The sequence below is a fragment of the Gracilinanus agilis genome, chromosome 6 (assembly GCF_016433145.1).
Source record: "Gracilinanus agilis isolate LMUSP501 chromosome 6, AgileGrace, whole genome shotgun sequence".
Lineage (NCBI taxonomy): Eukaryota > Metazoa > Chordata > Mammalia > Didelphimorphia > Didelphidae > Gracilinanus > Gracilinanus agilis.
This window is the reverse complement of record NC_058135.1, coordinates 127,750,756-127,772,104: the sequence shown is the minus strand read 5'-3', so window position 1 is coordinate 127,772,104 and position 21,349 is coordinate 127,750,756. Positions and strand designations below refer to the sequence as shown.

The following is a 21,349-nucleotide window of genomic DNA, read 5'->3' as shown; positions in this document are numbered from 1 at the left end:
AAAAAAAGGGGGGAAAAATCAGCAAACCTGATAAATATACCAAAAAATATCTGAAAATAAATGCAGTTTTCCCTATTCTTGGACTTCCAACCTCTGCAGAGCAGAGGTATCTTCTCAGATCTCCTCTTTGGTGTCATAATGGTTACTTTGTAATTATATAATATTTACTTTTGATTTTGTATGAATGGTAGTGGTTCTTTCCACTTAACATGTTCTATTTACTGAATATATTGATAGATAAATTCTTGGTGTGGAGTTAACTACTTTTGTAAAAACAACTGAATATTACCTGCTTTTACCTCTGCAAAAGGACATAATTTCTGAATTTTTATGTGGCCTTTTTTCCTCTAGCCTCCACATTATGATGCCTCATTCTCATCCCAGTAGTAGAACATTAACCCAAGTACCAATTCAGGTTTTTAATTATCTCTCTTCATAGAAAATGATTACTTTCATTTTCTAACTACAAAAAGATTCCCATATGTACTTAGAAATTACTAACTCTGGAATCAGGGGACTTAGGGTCTTGGGTTCGCATCATCTTTTTACTTGTGTAACTTTGTAGTCACTTATCCTCTCTGGTTCAGTTTCCTCATTTGAAATGAATGAAATGAATTAGGTGACCTCCGAGGTCTCTTTATAGTCTATGTTTGTATTACATTTTGTTTTGCTGGATTAAAGATACGAAACAAGACAAAAAGGAAAGAGAAATATCATTCCTGCTTTCATCCCTAACCTCGCTTCATTCAGAGTTTTAAGGAATCTGGGATTCTCCTGATATATTACTGGGAACAACGCAGATTGCAACCCATTTTGTGAGACTCCTGCCTATCTCCTTTTGTAATCCCCTATAGGAATCTGTTTGTAAGCTTCCCCTGGCCTTTCTTATGTTGCCCTAACCTAGGGAAGCTAGGAGAACATGTAGGTACCACCCCATCCCCTTACTATTTTAATATCTGTTTACTTATTTCTGACCCTCAGACTGTCAGCATGAATTTTGCTTTCTTACTATTTGTCTTCTATCTCAAAAAGTTACCATTTGTTCAACACTATAATTTTTCTTTGTTTTTATTGATACTGTTTTTATGTAACTCATTCCTGGATATAATCTCCCTTCTTCCTTTCCCCCAATTCCATGAAATGAAAGCAGTTAAGCAAGACCAACGTATACAGTAACGTCTTCTGCAAAGTTCTCTACTCCTAATTCTACTCTCTCATCTCTTTAGGCTGTATTTCTTCTTTAAAACCAAAATGTTCTGCTGTATTATACTATTTTTTTTTTTTAGTTTACAGTGTCACCATTTGCATGTATTCTTTTCCTTATTTCTACATCAGTTTGTAGAAGTTTTCCCATGTTTTTTTTAATTAATTTGTCGCAGCTTGTTCTGCCTTTCCCCAGTTGTTGAGCATCCACTTTATTAACAATGTTTTTGGCTCTATGGTATATTGTTATTATTGCTTATTACTGCTGTTGTTTTAGTGATTTTTGCCTCTTGAGGTCCCATTTGGGGTTTTCTTGGTGAAGATACTAGAGTGGAAAGGGAACGTACAAAAATACTTCTAGCAGCTTTTTGTGGTGCCAAGAATTAGAAATCGAGGAGATATCCATTCATTAAGGAATAGCTGAACAAATTATGGTACATATTGGTGATGGAATACTGTTGTGCTATAAGAAAGGATCAACAGGATGATTTCAGAAAAAAGCTGGAAAGACCTACATGAACTGATGCAGAGTAAAATAAGCAGAACCAGGAAAACATTATATACAGTAACTACAGTATTGTGAAATCAACTGTGAAAGATTTAGCTACTCTCAGCAATACAGTGATACAGGAAAATTCTGAAAAATTTCTGACAAAGAATGATATCCACTTCCAGAGGAAAAAAACTGCTGGAGTCAGATGCAGATCAAAGCATATTATTTTTCATTTTAGCTTATTTGTGTTCTTATTTTAGGGTTTTGTTTTTATATGAGTATTCTCTTATAGCAGTGAACAATGTAGAAATATGTTTTCATAATAATACATGTAAAACTCAGATCAAATTGCTTACTATCTCTGAGAGGGAGGGAGACAATTTAGATTTTATGATTTTAGGAAATGTATGTTAAAAATTGTTATTAGATATAATTGGGAATATAAAATGCTTTTAAAAATTAGAAAAAGATACTGGAGTGGTTTGCTGTTTCTTTCTCTAGCTTATTTTACAGATAAGGAAACTGAGGCAAACAGTATTAAGTGACTTGCCCAAGGTCACACATCTAATAAATATTTGAAACTGGATTTGAACTTGGGTCTTTTTTACTTCAGGCCTGATGTTTTATCTGCTATGCCACCTAGCCACTGTTACCATTTAAGGGTTACATAGGACACTGCATCTCTGATCTCTTTGGAGAGGTATATGCCCAGTAGTTAGTGGATAGCATCAATACATTTGTAATTTTTTCCTCTAAATATAAAAGTTACTTGATGAAAGTTTGGAAATGCCCAAGTTACAGCTTTGCGCTCTGGTAGTTTTAAAATAAAGAATCCTGAGATTTTGTAGAACTGGAAAAGGGATCTTAAAGATATCACTCCTCACTTTAAAGTTAAGGAAACTGTAATCCAGAGAAACTTAACTCCTATGGGTAGTAAGTGACCTAGCTGGGACACTGATCCATTTTCTCTGACTCCAATTCCAGCCCTCCTTCTGACTATGCCACCCTATTTAAAAGGTGTTCAGTGTGATACTTCCTTTTTTCAAAGCACATGTGTAGACTGACCTTGTCAAGGGTAGGTAATGGGAACTTTTTCCTTTTTACGTATGTTCTTTTATTTGATCTTCATAATAGCCCTATGAAAAAGGTGCTATATATGCACCCCCATTTTAAAGAAGAGGAAACTGAGTCTAAGAGAAATCAAGTGACTTTGTGCAGTGTCAACAGAATGATGAAGTATGAAAAGATTTCTTGCTTCTGTCTTTGCCTATTTTGCCAGAGTATGATCATTGGGTTTAGAGCTGAGTTTGTGTTCAAGGCCATATTTGCACTCAATTCTTCTTGATTCTAGTCCCAGCCATTTATTTGTTGTACAACCAGCAGGCTCTGATTGCCAGTCTAGAAACCCTTGTATTTTACATGGTCAGGCTGTGATCCTGTGATGCTTCTGTTGGAACCCCCAAGCTTCTGCTATCAAATCCACTGTATCTTCCCCTAAACTATTCTGAGAAAACAGTCAGTCAGGACACAAGAGCCTTACCATGTGTCAGGCACCGTGCTTAAATACCAAGATAGTTTCTGCTACCACTTCACTTTTTTTATTTTTTTAAAGCCCCTTTTCCTTCTCTCTTAGAAACAGTATTAAGTACCCTTACCTTCTATTTTAGAATCAATACTGTGTATTAGTTCCAACGCAGAAGAGAGGTAAGGACTAGGCAGTGGGGGTTAAGTGACTTGCCCAGGGTCACACAGCTTAGCAATGTCTGAGACCAGATTTGAACCCTGGACCTCTCCTCTACAGAAATGACTCTATCCACTGAGCAACCTAGCTGCCCCTGCCACTTTTCCTTAGAAATAACAGACGTAACCTCTTCATGTTTTATTCTGATCAATGTCTGTCTAAAGCTGGGTAGGATGTGAAGAACAAGTTCCTAGGCAGGGCATTGCTGAGGTAAAAGCCTAAGAAAAAGAATCTCTTGGGAGGGAGGGAGGGAGCAGAGAAACTCCCTTCTCATGGGCACGTGACCAACAAAGCCAGGCATTGATTTGGCCAGGCATCCATCTCTTTGTCTCACCTGATTACTAGGCACAGTTGTAGTCCTCAGCAGTGAACTGGTGAGAGGGTACACTCCAAGATTTATTTGCTAAAACTGGGAAGGAATATTCTTCCCCCTCCCTCCTCCATCTAGATTGCAGGCTGAAATTCTTCCCAGAACTCACCCCTATTTTTTCAATTCTATTCAGTTCTTTTTTACTTCTCTGTGTTTTGGCAGCAGAGTAAAAACAGACTAGAATTGCAGACTCAAGTATTTCCTAGAACCCCTGGGACTCTTGCCTTGCTCTTGGTTTGGTTTCCCAGTTGACTGGAGAAGGTTTTTTGTGTATGTGGTTTTTTTCAACCTGAAAATAGAGGCAAGCTCTGAGAAAGATAGGAAATAGAGGCAAGGCTCTGAGCAAAGGAACAGTCTGAGGTTCTTCTCCTAGGAAAAGTTGGGGGCCGACAGCCTGAAAACAGAACAGAAAATGACAGCAGCAAACTTGGGCTGATTTTTAAGTGGCCTCTCAATCTGACTTGGCAGGATTGGGGGGGTGGCAAAGAAGTTCGACAAAGGGTGAAATGAATTATTCAGTTGCTGGACTATTGGGTTTTGCTTTCAAGGGAAATGTTTCCAATTTGAACCAGCTGGAAGGGGAGTTTGAAAAGATACCGAGAATACTGACTAACCTTTGGAATTATAGTCTGGGAGGCCACTTCTGCAACTAAAGACAACTATAGGAATCACGGATCCAGGAATGTTGAAGCACCCAGGCCTTTAGTTCTGTGAAATAAAAATGGCTCCAATCTGACACTTAAAAAATAGCAGGCCATAAGTTCCTTGCTCACATTTGTGGTCAGTCACACAAGCTAAGCTTTTGGTTAAGCCAAAGGAGGCGACTGTTTCCAAGGGAGTGACCAGTGAATTACAATTCAGCAAACATTTATTAAGCTCCTACTGTGTACCAGGCAGTAGAGTTAAAAGACAAAAAAATCTCACAAAATAAGGAAGGAAGAAGGGGTGCATAGAAGCTATAGAACTAATTAGTCTTCCCCAAGCTAGGCAGTAGGAGGAAATTACAAAGATAATACTATAAAACAGATGCTCCTTTGTGGTGCTTTTTTCCTTCTCTGAAAATCCATAATGCCTATCCTAATGACCCTGTGGTTGAAATGAGAGAATTAGGAGCCAGAGGTTTGAAAAGGACGAGGGAGGCATCTCCAGTCACCAGTTACAGTGCCTAAGATGTTTCTGTGCTTCTTTGTTGTAGAGGGACGGTTGCTTACACTTAACCAAAAATAACTTCCTCTAATTTGTACCCCTTTGCCTTAATTGTACCTCTTTGTAGGTCTAGCTGCTGCCCAAATGATCATTTTCTTCCCTCTGCAATACATAATCATAGAATGTATTAGTTAGTAGGACCCTTGAAGATCATTTAAATTTTTTTAAATTTTATTCCAGTAATAAATGTACACATAAGTTTTCCAGGGTTACATGATTCATGCTGTTTCTCTCCCCTCTCCCATAGTTGATAAGCACTTCCACTGGGTTTTACATGTATTATCACTCAAAGCCTATTTCCATATTGTTCATTTTTATAATAGAGTGGTCTTTTAAAACCAAAATCCCAAATCCTATACCCAAAGAAGTAATAAATCATGTTTTCCTTCTGTGCTTCTGCTCCCACAGTTCTTTTTTTTCTCAACTCTGAGAATTATTATTTTTTAGAAAAATATTTTCCATGATTCCATGATTCATGTTCTTACTCTCCCCTCCAACCCTACTCCCCCAATAAGCGGACATGCATTTCTACTGGTTTCTTCATGTGTCATCAATCAAGACCTATTTCCATATTATTGATAATTGCATTAGGTCCCACAATTCTTTTGTCTTTTCATAAGTTCCTCAAAATTGTCCTGGATCATTGTATTGTTGTTAGTAGCAAAGTCTGTTACATTTGATTGACCTTCAGTGTTTCAGCTACTGTATATTATGTTGGAGATCATTTTGGGGGTGAGAGAGGGGAGAAGCGTTTATTAAGCACCTACTATGTACGAGGTGCTTCATAAATATGATCTCATTTGATCCTTGTGGGAGGTAGGTGCTATTATTATCCCCATTTTACAATTAAGGAAACTGAGGCAAATAGAAATTAAATGAATTATCTATTAAGTGACTTCTCTAAGGTCATATAGTAAGTGTTCAATTTGAACTTGGGTCTACTGATTCCAGGTCCAGCCTTGCTCCACTTAGCTGTCTCTGGTACTTGGTCCCAAGCCCTCATTCTACTAAGGATGAAAATAACAGGAATACCTGTACTTGATGTTTTCTAACCTTATTTTTATTTCAACATTTTTAAACCTTTAACATTTCATTTTGTTTTGCTATAAGGGTTCCCCATAGAGCATGTCCTTGTTTCTGTGCTAGCTGTGAAAAGGACATGTTTTCATCCATGCTCATGCCCTGTAGTGTGTTCTTGTTCCTAAGGCAAAGGATAATCCTCCGCTGTGAGCCCAAACAGATGTACCTGGTGGACAGCCTTTTGGTGATGACTCTGAACTTAACTAGATTGGACTTCCATCAGCACATAGACTTCAATCTTGTTTAACCCAAATGCAGAGAGAGCCTTTTCAGGCTCCAAAGGCCATATAGGAATGGTGGCCATACATCTAGGCAAGGATGAAAGCATCAGAGTGGGACTCAAATAGAAATTCCCTCATTAAAAATACCCACTAAAGTATTTTACAGTCCAGACATGAACTTGCATCAAGTTTTCCATGAAAACTTAAATACGTGAAAATTTATTCCTGAGCAAACCCCATTGTGTAATGGAGCAGAGCTGAATAATAGCTAGCAAGAGTTAGCCTTTAAGTAGCACTTTATGGTTTGCAAAGTACTTTACTTTTTTAAAAATGTATTTTGTTAAATATTTCATGATTATATATAATTTTTATGATTCGTTTAAAAAAAAGTATTTTTTAATTCTTTCCCTCCCTCTCCATCCTTTGAGAAGGCAAGCAATATGCTATTGATTATACATGTGAAGTCATATGAACAGTTCTGTATTAGCCATGTCACAAAAGAAAACACACAAGCACACAAAGCCAAGAAAAACAAAGAAAGTTTTAAAAAGGCATGTTTCAGTCTTCACTCGAAGACTGTCGGTTTCTCTCAGTGGTAGATAGCATTTTTCATCACAAGTCCTTTGCCTTGGATCATTATCTGATCAGAGTAGCTAAATTTTTCACAGTTGACCATCCTTACAATATGCTACTTGCTATTACTGTATACACTGTTCTCCTGGTTCTGCTTGCTTCACTTTGTATCATTTCATATAAGCTTCCCCAGTTTTTTCTCAAATAGCCCTCTTCTATCATTTCTTATAGCTCAGCGGTATTCCATCAAGATCATATACCACAACTTGTTCAGCCATTCCCCAGATGTTGGGCATCACCCCGATTTCCAATTTTTTGCTACCACAAAAATAACTGCTTATAAATATTTTTGTGCAGATAAGGCCTTTTCCTGTTTCTTTGATCTCTTGCAAAGCACTTTACATATGTTATCTTATTTAATCCTCACAACAGCTTGGTGAAAATAGATGTTATTTGTACCCCCATTTTAAAGATGAGGAAACTGAGTGTCTCTGAGAGAAATTGATTGACTTGTCCAGGGTCTCAGAGCTAGTAAGTGTCAGAGACAGAATTTGAATTTTGCTCTTCCTAAGTCTAACAGTATCCTCTGCCACTTAGCTGTCTACTTGTTATATATAATCATCTAACCTATTAGCTATTTATATTTTTTCCTAGGGAATGAGTTAATACTATTGTTTTGTCCAGTAATTAATGATAGAGGCATACCCTGCCTGATATTTAACTTGGAGAGGCAACCTGCTGTACTGGGGAAAGGGCTGGTCTTGAACACATCAAAACAATAAGTCAAATAACTTGTCTTTCTGATACTTTGTTTCCTGATCTATAAAGTGGGGGGACAAGAATACCTGGAATAACCTAGCCCAATTTTGAGATTAGTCTGAGAACTGGAATCAATTCAGCACTATTATTGCTGCAGGGAAGGGTGTGTTAATCTCTTTCCCTCTTGTTCCATTCATCATCCCTGTGATTTCCCAGACCAATACTCCCTACCCTGGTTAACACTTTTTTATGTGTGTATTTCCTCTTACATTGTAGGTTGGGGGCATTTCTGTGGCACTTCTCACCTTCCCCACCCCCTAACACTCAATGTTCTTTTTGTTCATCCATCACATGGGCAAAGTGCTCTGCAAACTTTACAGTGACACAGAAAAGTTAGCTGTCGGTGCAGCTAGTAAGTATGGTGGTAGTATAATGAGTATAGCACCAGGTTGGAGTTAGGAGGATGAAGGTTCAAATCTCACCTTAGACACTTCTTAGCTCTGTGTGACTCTGAGCAAGTCCCTTAACCTCTTGCTTAGCCTTTGTTGCTATTCTGTCTTAGAATTAATACTAAAACAGAAAGAAAGGGTTTTGGAAAAAAAGAAAGGAAGAAAAAAAAAAAGAATGTTAGTTCCTGTTACTTGCCTTCTCTATGCTTTGCTTTGGAAAATTACAGAAAAGCAGAGATTTAGCCATCCAGTTGGGGCTATAGAGTTCTGGATCCATGGTCAATGGGAACTTTTTTTTTTTTTTTTTTTACCAGAATGTAGTCAGAGAGAGCTCTTTTACAGACTGGAAAGGGATAGGGCTAGAGTAAGTTGAGATCTATTTATATAGGGAAGGCTGGTGCCCAACATCTAACCTGGATGACTTGAGGGAGTAGGAGAGGGAACAAAGAAAGGGATGGGTGATGGAATCTTTTAGCAGTATTTTTTTCTGGGTAAAGGATAAGTTAAAGTAACTTCTTTCAACTTATTTTTGAAGCTATAAATTCTCCAACTTCCTGTGATGTCATGTGGGTCATTGTGTAAAAATAAGATATGGGTGGGAAAAGAAGCTTTTTTGGGAACTTTTTTTCTGTCCAAAATGAAACTTGTCACCATTTTGACCTTTTCTATCAGATCCATGGAAATGGATGCTGGATAGCAGTGGTAATTGAGTCTTAGGAAAAATTGTATGGATATTGAGGAGGGGCCATCTTTCAAGGTCTCTGGCAGTTCTGGTTTCTCATCTGTGGATTTTGCTAGAATGTGAGCTCCTTGTGAGCAAATGCTTGTTGATTGATTTTGGCTATAATGCTTTAAAGGTACATGAAATATTACTCAGGTTTGAAAATGAATAATATGTTAGGTTTTTGACTGGTACCTTCCAGAAGATACTTTATGGAAATTCTTACTCTGCTTTTTCCTGGAAGAGAATTTGGAATTAAAAACAGAATATGTATTTTAAAGTTGAGGAAACTGAGTGGAAGGGAGGTTGCATAGCTAATATTTATCAGTATTTTAAGATAATAATGGACACAGAAAATCTATTGGAGGCAATGCAAACAAAGGGACTTTTGACACATATTTTTCTCCTTTAAAATAAGTGTTATGGATCCCTTTCATTTGTCAATCATTTCTCTTTCTACTGGAGTCTTGCCTTTACCTGAGGAAGGGGTCTTAGAGGTCACCCAAGGGAGGCCCAGATTGGTGAAGCAACTTGTCTGAGATCTGACAGGGAAAAAGCTTAGAACAGAGCTCTTTGACTCAGCCATACCACTGCTGGGTCTGTACCCCCAAAGGGATAATAGGGGAAAATACTTGTGCAAAAATATTCATAGCTGCACTCTTTGTGGTGGCAAAAAAATTGGAAAACAAGAGTATGCCCTTCAATTGGGGAATGGCTGAACAAATTGTGGTATCTGTTGGTGATGGAATACTATTGTGCTAAAAGGAACGAAACTGGAGGAATTCCATGCGAAGTGGAAAGACCTCCAGGAATTGATGCAGAGCGAAAGGAGCAGAACCAGGAGAATGTTGTACACTGTGATAAAATCGAATGTAATTTCTGTACTAGCAGCAATGCAATGATCCAGGATAATTTTGAGAGACTTATGAGAAAGAACATTATTCATATCCAGAGAAAGAACTGTGCGAGTAGAAACACAGAAGAAAAAACATTTCCTTGATCACATGGATCAATGGGGATGTGATTGGGGATGTAGATTCTAAATGATCACTCTACTACAAATATTAATGATATAGAAATAGGTCTTGATACTTGTAAAATCCAGTTGAATTGTTCATTGGCTATAGGAGTGGGGAGGGAAAGAATACAAATCATGTAACCATGAGAAAATATTCTAAATTAATTAATAAATTAAAAAAGAGTGGGGGGTGGAGTCAAGACTTGGGCTTTACACCCCTGGTCTCTGGGTCTTTGTCTCATGAAGGTATGGTGGGAGTGATTACTAAGACGTGAGCTGGAGATCTCCCTCTAGATATCCTCTCTCCCTCAGCCCCCATTCTCCTTTCTTTCTCTCTCTGTCCCTTTCTTCTTTTTCTGTCTACTCCGTCTCTGTCTGTCTTTCCACCTCTCCCTCCCTCCTTCCTCCCTCTCCTCTCCTTTTCTTGTCATCCTGGTAATAATGATGTCTATCTTATTCATACCAGAATCCTGCCAATTTGCTTTGCCTATCCCCTGGGCAACTTAGTTTTTGAAAGGAGAACCTTGGTGTCATTACTCACCTAGAAAAAGGGAAGTCAGAGAGAAAAATCATATTTTGTTTCCATGAATTCTTTCTCAGGATGAACTTTAGGGCATTCAAGTAGAGATGTCCTGGTTGGCAGTTGGAAACCTGGGTCTGGAGTTAAATGCCAAAAGAGATTTTTTTTAAAACATATTCCAGTAGATACAATGGGTTTTGAAGCCTTGGGAAATGGTGCCACCACCAAGGGAGAAAATACTAAGTGTGAAGAGAGGACTGAAGGTAGAGCCTAAAAAAGGGCACACTGCAGAAAGAGATCCACACAAGAAGATGAGTTAGAGAATTAGAGGAGACAGAGATGGAGTGAGAGCAATGAATGCAGACAGTTTTAAGATGGAAGGGAGATGGTCCAACATCACAGACTCCTCAGAAGCTAAGCAGGACGGGAGCCTGAGAAAAAAGTCTCTTGGATGAGGTAATTAGAAGGTTGTTGGTGACCTCTGGGAAAACAGTTAAAGGACAGCGGTCAGGAAGGAAGCCAAATGACAAGGGACTGTGGAGTAAGTGGGTAATGAGGAGGTGGAAGCCACGATAAACTATTCCTTGGAGTTCATCTTTGACTTTTTCTCTTCCTCCCTTTCTCCACCTCTCCCTCCTTTTCTCATCCATCAGTAACCAAAGTCATTTGTATTCTATCTACCCAGAACATACCTTGCATTTTCCCCTTCCTTTCCATTCCCATAATCCTCATTCAAGGCCCCATTGCCTTACACCTGGATTTTTATTGCAGGAGCAATAAAAAAGCTCTTACCTCTCTAGTTCAGCCTATACCCCATTGCCATATCTGTCTTCCCAGTAAATATCTCTTATCACAGCCCATCTGGGTAAAAGTAAAACAAACAAAAAATGAAAACAAAAATCTTTTAGGAGTCTCTATTGTTCACAAAACAAAGTCCAGAGTCCCTAATTTGGTGTTCAAGGCCTTCTGCTAACTGGATTCAGCCTACTTTTCTAATTTTTCCCTCTTGTTTCTTTTTTTTTTTTTTTTAAACCCTTAACTTCTGTGTATTGGCTCATAGGTGGAAGAGTGGTAACGGTGGGCAATGGGGGTCAAGTGACTTGCCCAGGGTCACACAGCTGGGAAGTGTCTGAGGCCAGATTTGAACCTAGGACCTCCCATCTCTAGGCCTGGCTCTTAATCCACTGAGCTACCCAGCTGCCCCCTCCCCCTTGTTTCTTCCTGGACCTCAACCAAATTGGACTCACATTTCCCTCAGTGCTTTTCCTCCTGGCCATGTTTCCTACACCTACAATATTGCCCCTTCTCCAGAATAGTAGAGGACAGTGCACTAGACCTGGAGTAAAGGGATACCTAGGTTCCTATTCTACTTCAGAAAGTTCCACGGTTTCATAGTTTTAGCACTAAAAAGGGACTCAGGCCATCTAAGCCAAATTCCTCATTTTATATATAAGGAAGCTGGGACCAAGGGAGTTGTAGCGATTTGTCCAGGGTTTTATGGGATCAAGTTTCAGAGGCAGGATTTGAACCCATGTCTTCCAAGACTAGTATTCTTTCCAGTGCTTCCTTACTTGCTTTGTAACCAGGGGCAAGTCATTTGACTCTGAGACCATAAAGTGGGGAAATGACTATAATCTAGGTGACCAGGATGGTGGAAAAAACAAATGAAATCCTCTATATCCGTGATGGGCAAACTACAGCCCCCTGAGCTGTGCGACATTATTCCTAATCTGACGAATACAATGAGTTGGATACAATACAATGAAACTTTGAAAGAGTTGCCTTAGAAATGGACTGACAGATGAGCATTTCCTTTTCTTTGGCCCCTTCTTTAAAAAGTTTGCCCATCACTGCTCTATATAAAGCACTTTACAAAACTTAAAAGCCTCAAGTAAATATTAGTCATTATTACTGCCCATCCTTTAAAGCATAGGGCTCCCTATTTCTTGGACATCTGATATTGTACCTTCTTAATACCCTACTGTAAACTATTTTCTTTCCACTTCTTCCTCTTCTTTTTTTTTTTTTTTTTTTTTAATACTCAACTTTCATCTTAGAGTCATTACTATGTATTGGTTCTAAGGTAAGAGTGTTAAGGGCTAGGCAGTGGAGGTTAAGTGACTCACCCAGGGTCACACAGCTAGGAACTGCCCTCCTAGCTGCCCCCCCCACTTCCTTCTCTTTACTCCTTTCTCATTTTCTACCTTTTTCCATCTCTCCCTTTCTCCCTCCCTCTCTCTGTTTCTTCTCCAACACCCCACCCCCATTCTCTCCCTTATTTTTCTTATGTCTTTTTTATTGTAAAAATAATTTCTTCTCCCCAATTATGTGCAAAAACAATTTCCAATCGTGTATATGTCTTACTAGATTATAAACTCTTTAAGGACAGATGCTTAGCAGAGTACTTTTGCCCATAGAAGGTGCTTGCTTAGTATTAATAGATTGAAACTGATTTTTTATTTATCTTATTTATAGCTTGTTTTAGTCTTACTAAGACCTAATTGATCTCATTTTTGTTTCTTTTTCCTCCCCATCCAGTTCTTCCTCCTGTGTTGGTTCCACGACACAGCGAATATAACCCTCAGCACAGCCTGTTAGCTCAGTTCCGTAATTTGGGACAAAACGAGCCTCACATGCCACTCAATGCCACCTTCCCAGACTCTTTCCAACAACCCAACAGCCACCCTTTCCCTCACTCGCCCAGCAGCAGCTATCCAAATTCTCCGGGAAGCAGCAGCAGCACCTATCCTCACTCTCCCACCAGTTCAGATCCAGGAAGTCCTTTCCAGATGCCAGGTAAGTTCTTCTTCTCCAAGACTGGGGCCCGTGGAGGTTTTATTTTATGGAACTTGGCTTTTTTCCCCAGCTGGGAGGGGCAGGGGGGACGGTAGGCTTTTTCTTTTTTCTCTGGTGTGTGTCCAGGAGCTGAGTCCACTGTTTTTAGTGACCGGGTGGTGATGCTGGACCCTGGTAAAGCCCTTGTTATTTCTCTGGCTGGTGCCAGCACTATTCTCCCAAACATCATCTTGAAACACAGATTTTGGCAAAAAGAAGCATCACAGCCAAGCAGGGGATGACTGGTGGTCTTTCGTATGGCCCAACTGCTACCTCAGGCACAGACACTTAAGGAGATTTCCCCTCTCTACCCCCAAATCCCTCACCCTGCTGCAGTCTTAAAAGGTTTGGAAAACAGCTGCCTCCTTCTGGGGGTGGGGTGCTTGCTGTAGCCTTTGGTCCTTGTGGGGAGAGAAAGGGAGAGAGGGAGGGGGAGAGAGACTGTGAGTGTGTGTGTGTGTGTGTACTGCATAAATGTTTTATACACATTTGCTATTATGAAAAACATAATCCCCTTCCATGTCATCTCAATCCAGGAAAGATACCCAGTTGTGAGTTCAACCTCAGGTTACTATTCCACTAAAGAAAGATGTTTCCCTAGAGTTCATACCACCCCCATTTGATTAAATTTATTTGAATGGTGATGTAATCACAAGAAACAAATATACTAGAGCTACAAAACAATTGCAGCAGAGGTCCTGGAAACCATCCACTTGTTTAACTTCCTAGAGACAACAGAATCATTATTGCCCTCTTCCCCTCCCCAAGTCTTGATTAGTGCTATCAAGTCAAAGGGAAGAATTCAATCCTCGCCTTTTCCCCCTCTTAAGTTACAGAGGCCGCCAAGGCAGGGTGGGGATCAAGGCCCCATGTGTAGCTGTTAGATCCCAAGAAGGCCAACTGAACAAACAGATACACCAAATACACTTGACATCAATAAATATTTTCCTTTCTTGGAAGGACTATGGGCAAGAATGTATTTTTAGTCACTGCAAGAGTTTTTTTTTTTTCCTCTCTCTTCTCTGTTCTCTCCCTTCTCTCTCTTTTTCCTTCCCATTCCCTCTCTCTTTCTCTTTCCCTCTCATCTCTCTTTCTCTTCCCGTCTTCTCCTCTTTTTTTTCCCCTCTCCTCTCTTTCACTTCTTCCTCTCTCTCATCCCCTTTCCTCTCTCTTCCCTTCTCCTCTCATCTCTCTTTCTCATCCCCTCTTCCTCTCCACTTAAATTCAGCTCCAGTGTTGACTGTGCCCTAAAAATAGTCCCTTGAGGTTTTTGAGGTGGTTCTCTTCCTTTGCCTTTGTCTCAGGGTTGGGTCCTCCCAGACACATGGAGGGGAGGGAGAGGGAGTAACATAATGATCAGTTTAAGGGTTGGGTGCCCAGTGGGGGCAGGGTTAGTTTTCTAAGAAGAAGAATTGGCCTTCTTGAATAATTAATGCCCTTGGATCTGAAGAAACCCAGTGTGTTCCACTGTTGGGGTGAACCATTGTTATGGGGTGCTCAGGATAGGATCATCAGTAAGGGAAGGGAACAAAGAAAGGAATGTCAAGGGGTGAAAACATGCTCCAGAGCAAAATCAGTAAGACTATAATTGGTTTTTTTTTTCTCTTGGTTTTAATGAAACATTTCTAAATTAATGAGCTCACCTACTATTTATTAAGTCCTTTCCTAAAGATCCTAGAGTGGTTTGCCATTTCCTTTTCCAACTCATTCGATGGATGAGGAAACTGAGGCAAACAGGGTTAAGTGATTTGCCCAGGGTCATAGAGCTACTAAGAAGGTGAGGCCAGATTTGAACTCTAGCCTGGTGCTTTTTCCACTGCTCTACTTATTCTCCCCCAAAAAGGAAAAACAAAACCCTTATAGCAAATATGCATAGTTAAGTAAAACTACTAATCCTGCTTTGACCATTTCCAAAAATGGATGTCTCACTCTTTGTATTTAGTTCATCATTACTCTTTGAGGAAGTGGGTCGCATTCTTCCATAAATTGAGAACGAGAAGGACCTTCAAAGGTCCTCTGATCCAATTCTCGCTTTATAGATGAGGAAACTAAAGCGTAGAGAGACCAGGTTACTTGCTCAGAATCATCCAGGGGGGTAAACAGCAGAACCCAGGTCCTCTGAATCCAAATCCAGTGCCCTTTGCACCCCTCAGGGACACAAACCATTGACTTGGTACCAGCCTCTTAGCCTCGGCCCAGATCTCGAAACCATTCCCCATATGAATCTCTGCAAGTCAGAACACCTCTGTTCTGTGTAGACTCCTCTGTCTCCGGTGAGAGAATTCTCGCAATTCATTCCCACCAGCTGGTCTGTAGAAGTTCACTGAATTTGGGTCTCTGAGGAGGTTGTTTGTCTGCATTCCTGGCCAGAGGTGAAGCAGTCAGCGATGCAGCTGCGGTGGAGAAATTGAATTAAAAGGAATTGGAGAGAGGGTGAAAAAGGCATCCTGAGGAGGCCCCGCAGAGCCCTGACTCAGGCCTTTGAGTCACTGCCTTGAAAACTCTCTAGGCAGGCCTTTGTGAGCTGCTGGGGATGAGAGGACAGAGCCGTGGTGTGCTTGGGAAGAACAGGAGTAGAGATGTTTGGGAAGGGCTCGCATCCTTCTTCATGTTTTCTGTTCAGCATCATATGCTAGACCCTGGGGATACAACGGCAAAAGAGGAAACGGTCTGCCCTAGAGGACTTAAATTCTATAGGAAAGGGCAGCAAAGTTTAGGAGACAGGGAAGTGCTAGTGTCTGCAGAGGAACTGACCTGGAAAGGTAGACTGACTTTCTAAATTTCACACATTTACTCAGTATTAAGAAGGAAGGAATAAAACTTAGGTCTTTCTGATTCCAGACCACTGAGCTTATTATTTTATGACGCTGCCTCCTCTGTCATGGAAATCCCTAGAAATTAAGAAAAAAAGAAAATATTGACATCCTAAAACTCATCGATGTTTTAAGTGATCAAGATCAGTGCCTGTCCTAGTTAAATGTTGTTATTCAACTGTTTTTGGTCATATCTGACTCTTGTGCCCCAAAGTGGAGTTTTCTTAGCAAAGATCTTAGAGTAGTTCACCATTTTCTTCTCTAGCTCATTTGACAGATGAGGCAAATGAGGCAAATGGGGATAAATGACTTGCCCAGGGTCACATAGCTCATAATGATCTGAGGATAGATTTGAATTCAGAAAGATGGGTCTTCCTGACTTCAGGCTCAATACTCTATCCACTTAGCTGTCCACTGTAACCTACTCCCTAAGGACACTTAGTCGGGGTGACTAGACAAAGATGGTATAATGAATAGAACATCAGATCTGAAGTCACGAGGTAATTGGTTCAAGTCCCACCTCTGCCACTTAACTTCAGGTGTCTTTGGATAAGTTTTCTTATGTACAAAATGAAGGGGTTGGCCAGTTGACCTTACGAAGTCTATAGCAGCTTTAAATAGCCTGTCAGATATTTGGGGGGATAACTTTGGTGGCTCAATGGATAGAATGTTGTGCCTGGAGTCAAGAAGTTCTGAGTTAAATTCACTCGCAGACAGTGGCTGTGTGACCCTGGGCAAGTCATTTAACACTCAAGTTTCCTTACCTATAAAGTAGAGACTATAATCACCCCTGCCAACTTGAGTTGTTGTGTGGATAAATGAGATAATAATTGTAAAGCATGTAAATGGCCCATAGTAAACTGTTAACAAATTTTCATTTTCCCCCTCCTTTTTCCTTGTCTTCCCCACTACTCAGGATGACATAAGATTTGTATGGGAAGAAACCCCACTTTGATTTTATGTAGGACAGACAAATATTGACAATTCTCTCCCATTGCTAAAAGCATATCATCATGCTTTTTTGATATGCAGATTGGCTTGCTGCTTTTTGGAAAAGTCCATTTAAGCATCCAAGCTAGGCTCCCTATGGCTGACTAATTCCTCCGTCCCTATTATTCTGTGCTCTTAGTTCTACCTCTGCATTCTCAGAATGTCTGGGGATGAGGGAGCCCTGATAACACAACCTTTGCATTTCTGCAAACCATTCACTTGAGAGGTTGTAGTGGAGACCAGTGCCCCAACTCTTGGAGCATGGACATGTTGAATGGACCAAACTTTCTGATGCCTCTTAACCCAAGATACCAAGGGGCATCAATCAAGATGTTTTCCCATACACTTTTATTTTCAAATAAACTCTTACTTTTGTCTTAGAATCTATACTAAGTATGAGTTCCAAGGCAGAAGAGGACTAAGGGCTAGGCAATGGGGGTTAAGTGCTTACCCAGAGTCACATAGTTAGAATGTGTCTGAGGACCAATTTGAACCCAGGATCTTCTGTCTCCAAACCTGGTTCTCTGTCCACTGAGCCACCTAGCTGCTCCTCCCATATGCTTTTAAAATGGGAAATGCATTCCATTTTTTGAAGTTGGCATATACTTCATGGGTCATTTTGAAACTGAAGGTTTTGGCAAATAAAAGTCTCCTCTGTACTCTCTCATAGAGTATAGGAAGGAGGTATCATAATTACTTTAAGAAACTACATCTAGCTTATAAACATCCACTTTTCATAAGACCATGACTTCTGGGTACCATGACCATTGTTGGAGTGGGGGTGGGAGGGGTGGGATCAAGATAGCTGTAACTAGGAAGGATGCTTTGTGCCTCTGGGAAATCTGGGAGGTAGGGAGAGAGGGATAGGAGGATCTGACCAGGAGTAAAGTTATCTCAGGAGACAGGCTCCCTTGTCCCCACAACTTAGAGAAGGTACCCTGAGGAAAATGATCCCCAGATAGGAAGTGCACCTTCTCCAAAGTGCCAATACCCCTGGAACAAACCCCAGTTTGCCTACTACTAGTTACCTCTCTTGGTCACCATTGAAACTTTGCTTCATCCACCAAATATGTCAAGGCTAGGGTGTATGTGTATGTATAATTTGCCTTGAAGGGATTTTGTGGAGAGGGAGAACGGGAGAGATTTGGATTTGGCTTGAAAGGATAATATGTTTTGGGTTGTTTTGTTTTTTTTTCCTTGTAGCGGATACTCCTCCTCCTGCTTACCTTCCTCCTGAAGACCCCATGACCCAGGATGGCTCACAGCCGATGGATACAAACATGATGGCTCCTCCCATGCCCCCAGAAATAAACAGAGGAGGTAAAATGAATGGCCACTAAATAGTTTCTTGGGGCCTATGGATATCAAGTATAAATGTTAATGTTTCCATTTATATCCTTTTAAAAATGATTTTTTAAAAAAAAGCAGTATCGTACATTTACAAAATCAATTGCCTTTTGTAACTGTGTTTACTTTAGATGAATGGAAATCTTACTACAAGGTGTGGAATATTGCATATATTGTCTGATGTAGGCACTACTTTGGTTGGTTTGGATTTTGTTTAACTTCTTTTTCTTTTTCCTTTTGTAAATCTTTGTTGAAAGGGAAGGCTATCTTTCTGGGTTATAAGAGAGATTTATCCAGAAATGAGAAAGATAGGAGAAGGGAAAGGAATAAGCATTTAAGTGCCTACCATGTGCCAGGCACTATGCTGAAGGCTTTTATAAATACTGCTAGACTTGTGAATTCATTCAGAGAGGGAACTCCCCAATGAGGAAATTCCTACCAATGCAGATAGATACCTTCTTTACAACTTAAAAGTCTGAGAAATGGCTGGCACAAAGATGTCAAAACTAACCTGGTACAAAACTCCACAGGTGAAAATATATTTGGAAATGTTTCATAAAATAAAAATATGATACATCATAGATAATGTTAATTTGTGGTTTTCTTAAGTCAAATCTATCCCTAGTTTATTACCACTGGCCTAGAGCACTGAGAAGTTAAATGATTGCTTTGGATCACACAGCCAGTGTCTGTCAGAGGTGGTCTTCTGGCCCCCATAGCCAGCTCTCTAGCTATTGTGGGCCTTCTACTTCTCATAAATGAACATGAAAATAAAAACAAAAGGCACCAGTTTTAAAAAAATATCCCCTTAACTATAATGGCTAAACTTGAAATCGTTGTCTTCTTTTGCTTTCTTAGTCTATTCATTTGCATTTATTTACCCTCATAAAGGGGCTCATGTATACTCTGTATTCTTGTTAACATAAAGAACAGTGATTTGGGGAGTGGCTGCATTCTCTGATTAGCCAGATGCTCAGAAACACATGGGGACAACACATGGGGAAAAAGGCTTTAAAAGGACAAGTGTACATTTGAAAGAACAACTGAGTGACCAGTGGTTTAGAGTGCCAGGCTAGGAGTCAGGAAGACTCATCTTCCTGAGTTCAAATCCAGTCTCAGACACTTTATAGCTGTGTGTGACCCTGAGCAAGTTACTTAACCTTTGTTTGCCTTAGTTTCCTTCTTTGTAAAATGAATTGGAGAAGGAAATGGCAAACCCACTCAAATATCTTTGAACCTCAGATGGGGTCACAAAGAGTCAGACATGACTCAACAGCAATAATACATTTGAGGCAACTAGACAGATAGAGAACCAGGCTTGGAGATAAGAATTCCTGGGTTCAAATTTGGCCTGAGGCACTTTCTAGCTGTATGACCCTGGATAAATCACTTTACCCCAATTGCCTAGTCCTTACCACTACTCTTTTGCCTGGAACCAATTTAGTATTGATTCTAAAGCATAAGGTAAGAGTTTAAAAAAAAACCCCAATAATACATTTGAATTTTAACTGAAAGGAAATTGATTTTAATTTTGCCCCACTGTTAAAGGTCTACTAATTAGAATTGCATGGAAGGGAAATAGTATGCCATATGTAAAATGTGGGTGAAGAAGTGCCACACACAAGATGGAGACATTCATGTGGAGATAGCGGCTTGGTCTTAGTTAGAGACTCCAAAAATGGAACTAAATGATACTGGACCTTCTGAAAAGTCTCTTTGCATTTGGACAAGCCTTTCTCTTATGGCTCATTCATGTTCTTCTGAAAGAGGTAATACAATTGCAGTAGAGAAAGCACAAGAGTCAGTCACACCTGGGTGGGAATCCTGACTTGGCCACCTCGTGTCTGGATGACCTGGGGCAGGTTGGTTTTCCACTCTGGGTCTCAGTTGTTCCCACATGCATAAAACGAGGAGCATGTGTGTGTGTGTGTGTGTGTGTGTGTGTGTATATATATATATATATATATATCAGATGACCTGTAAGGAATTTTTGAGCTCTAGATCTGAGGTCCTTTTGACTTGAAAAGGATCCCCTGGCTAAAGACAGTAGTTGCTGGTGAACCCCTTAAAGTTACTTGCCAAGTACATCTCTGCATCATCCCCATCCTCTGGCCTTTGGACTGGCATTTCTCTGGGAAGTTCCTGGGGGGAAGAGAGAGAGAGTATTTGTAGCCATCTGAGGTAAGGACTGTGTTCTTCACAGTCTCAGATGCCAAGTAGCAATGGCCTGGGAAGGGTGCAAGATTGGAACAAATAACCTTGGAAGATTTTAAGAGTATCTGATTGGCAGGTGATTATCGGTAACCATGGCAGCCATGTTGGATAAGCTCTTGCCCAAAATAGCATCTCATTGAAGGGATTTCTCTGGTGCTCTTGGCACAAGACACGACTAATTTAATTTGAATGTAGTTGTTGCAAATTGAAGTAAAACACCATTTGATTATTAGACACACATCATACATCATTTACATTGCTAGATTTTAGTTTTGTTTTTAATTAGGAAAGATCCTTGCTAGCTATGTGGCTCTGGAGAAGTCACTTCACCTCTGCTTGCCTTGGTTTCCCCATGTGTAAAGAGGATGATAATAATAATAGCACCTACTTCCCAGAGCTGTTGGGAAGATCAATAAGATAATATTTGTAAAGCTCACAGCATAGTGCCTGGCACATAGTAAGAGCTATAGTAAATGTTTACTATTATCAGTAAGAAAGTAGACCTTTTGGACTTTGCCAGAATTCACCAGTCCCTCTCATATTGATAATGAAACTTAGTTATCACACAGTTGCTGATATCTTTAAATCTGTAAAATTGTTGACAGATTCAAAGGGCTTATACTTTGGCCCTCTTTTAGAAATGCAAGGTAATAAATTGGGCTTTGCACCTCTCTCCTTATGGGAATTGTTCACAGGCCTCTGCTGACGTCACTATGTAGAATCAAGATGTTGGCTTTCCAGATGCTTGTCCAGCCCTCCCTGGACTCTGGCTTGATCTGTTTTCTTTTTTTTTTTT

General features: G+C 40.1%; 1 protein-coding gene across 2 annotated transcripts in view; it reads left to right on the top strand.

The window, feature by feature from the left end:
* The window catches only part of SMAD1 (SMAD family member 1), a 55,115-nt gene that overhangs the window by 13,331 nt on the left and 20,435 nt on the right, over positions 1-21,349 (top strand). Inside the window, exons 2-3 of one of the 2 annotated variants that reach the window (XM_044682247.1) lie at positions 12,893-13,150; positions 18,196-18,312. In XM_044682247.1, the coding sequence (XP_044538182.1) occupies positions 12,893-13,150; positions 18,196-18,312 (375 nt within the window). The remainder of the gene's footprint in view (positions 1-12,892; positions 13,151-18,195; positions 18,313-21,349) is intronic. The other variant, XM_044682248.1, reaches the window with a different exon arrangement.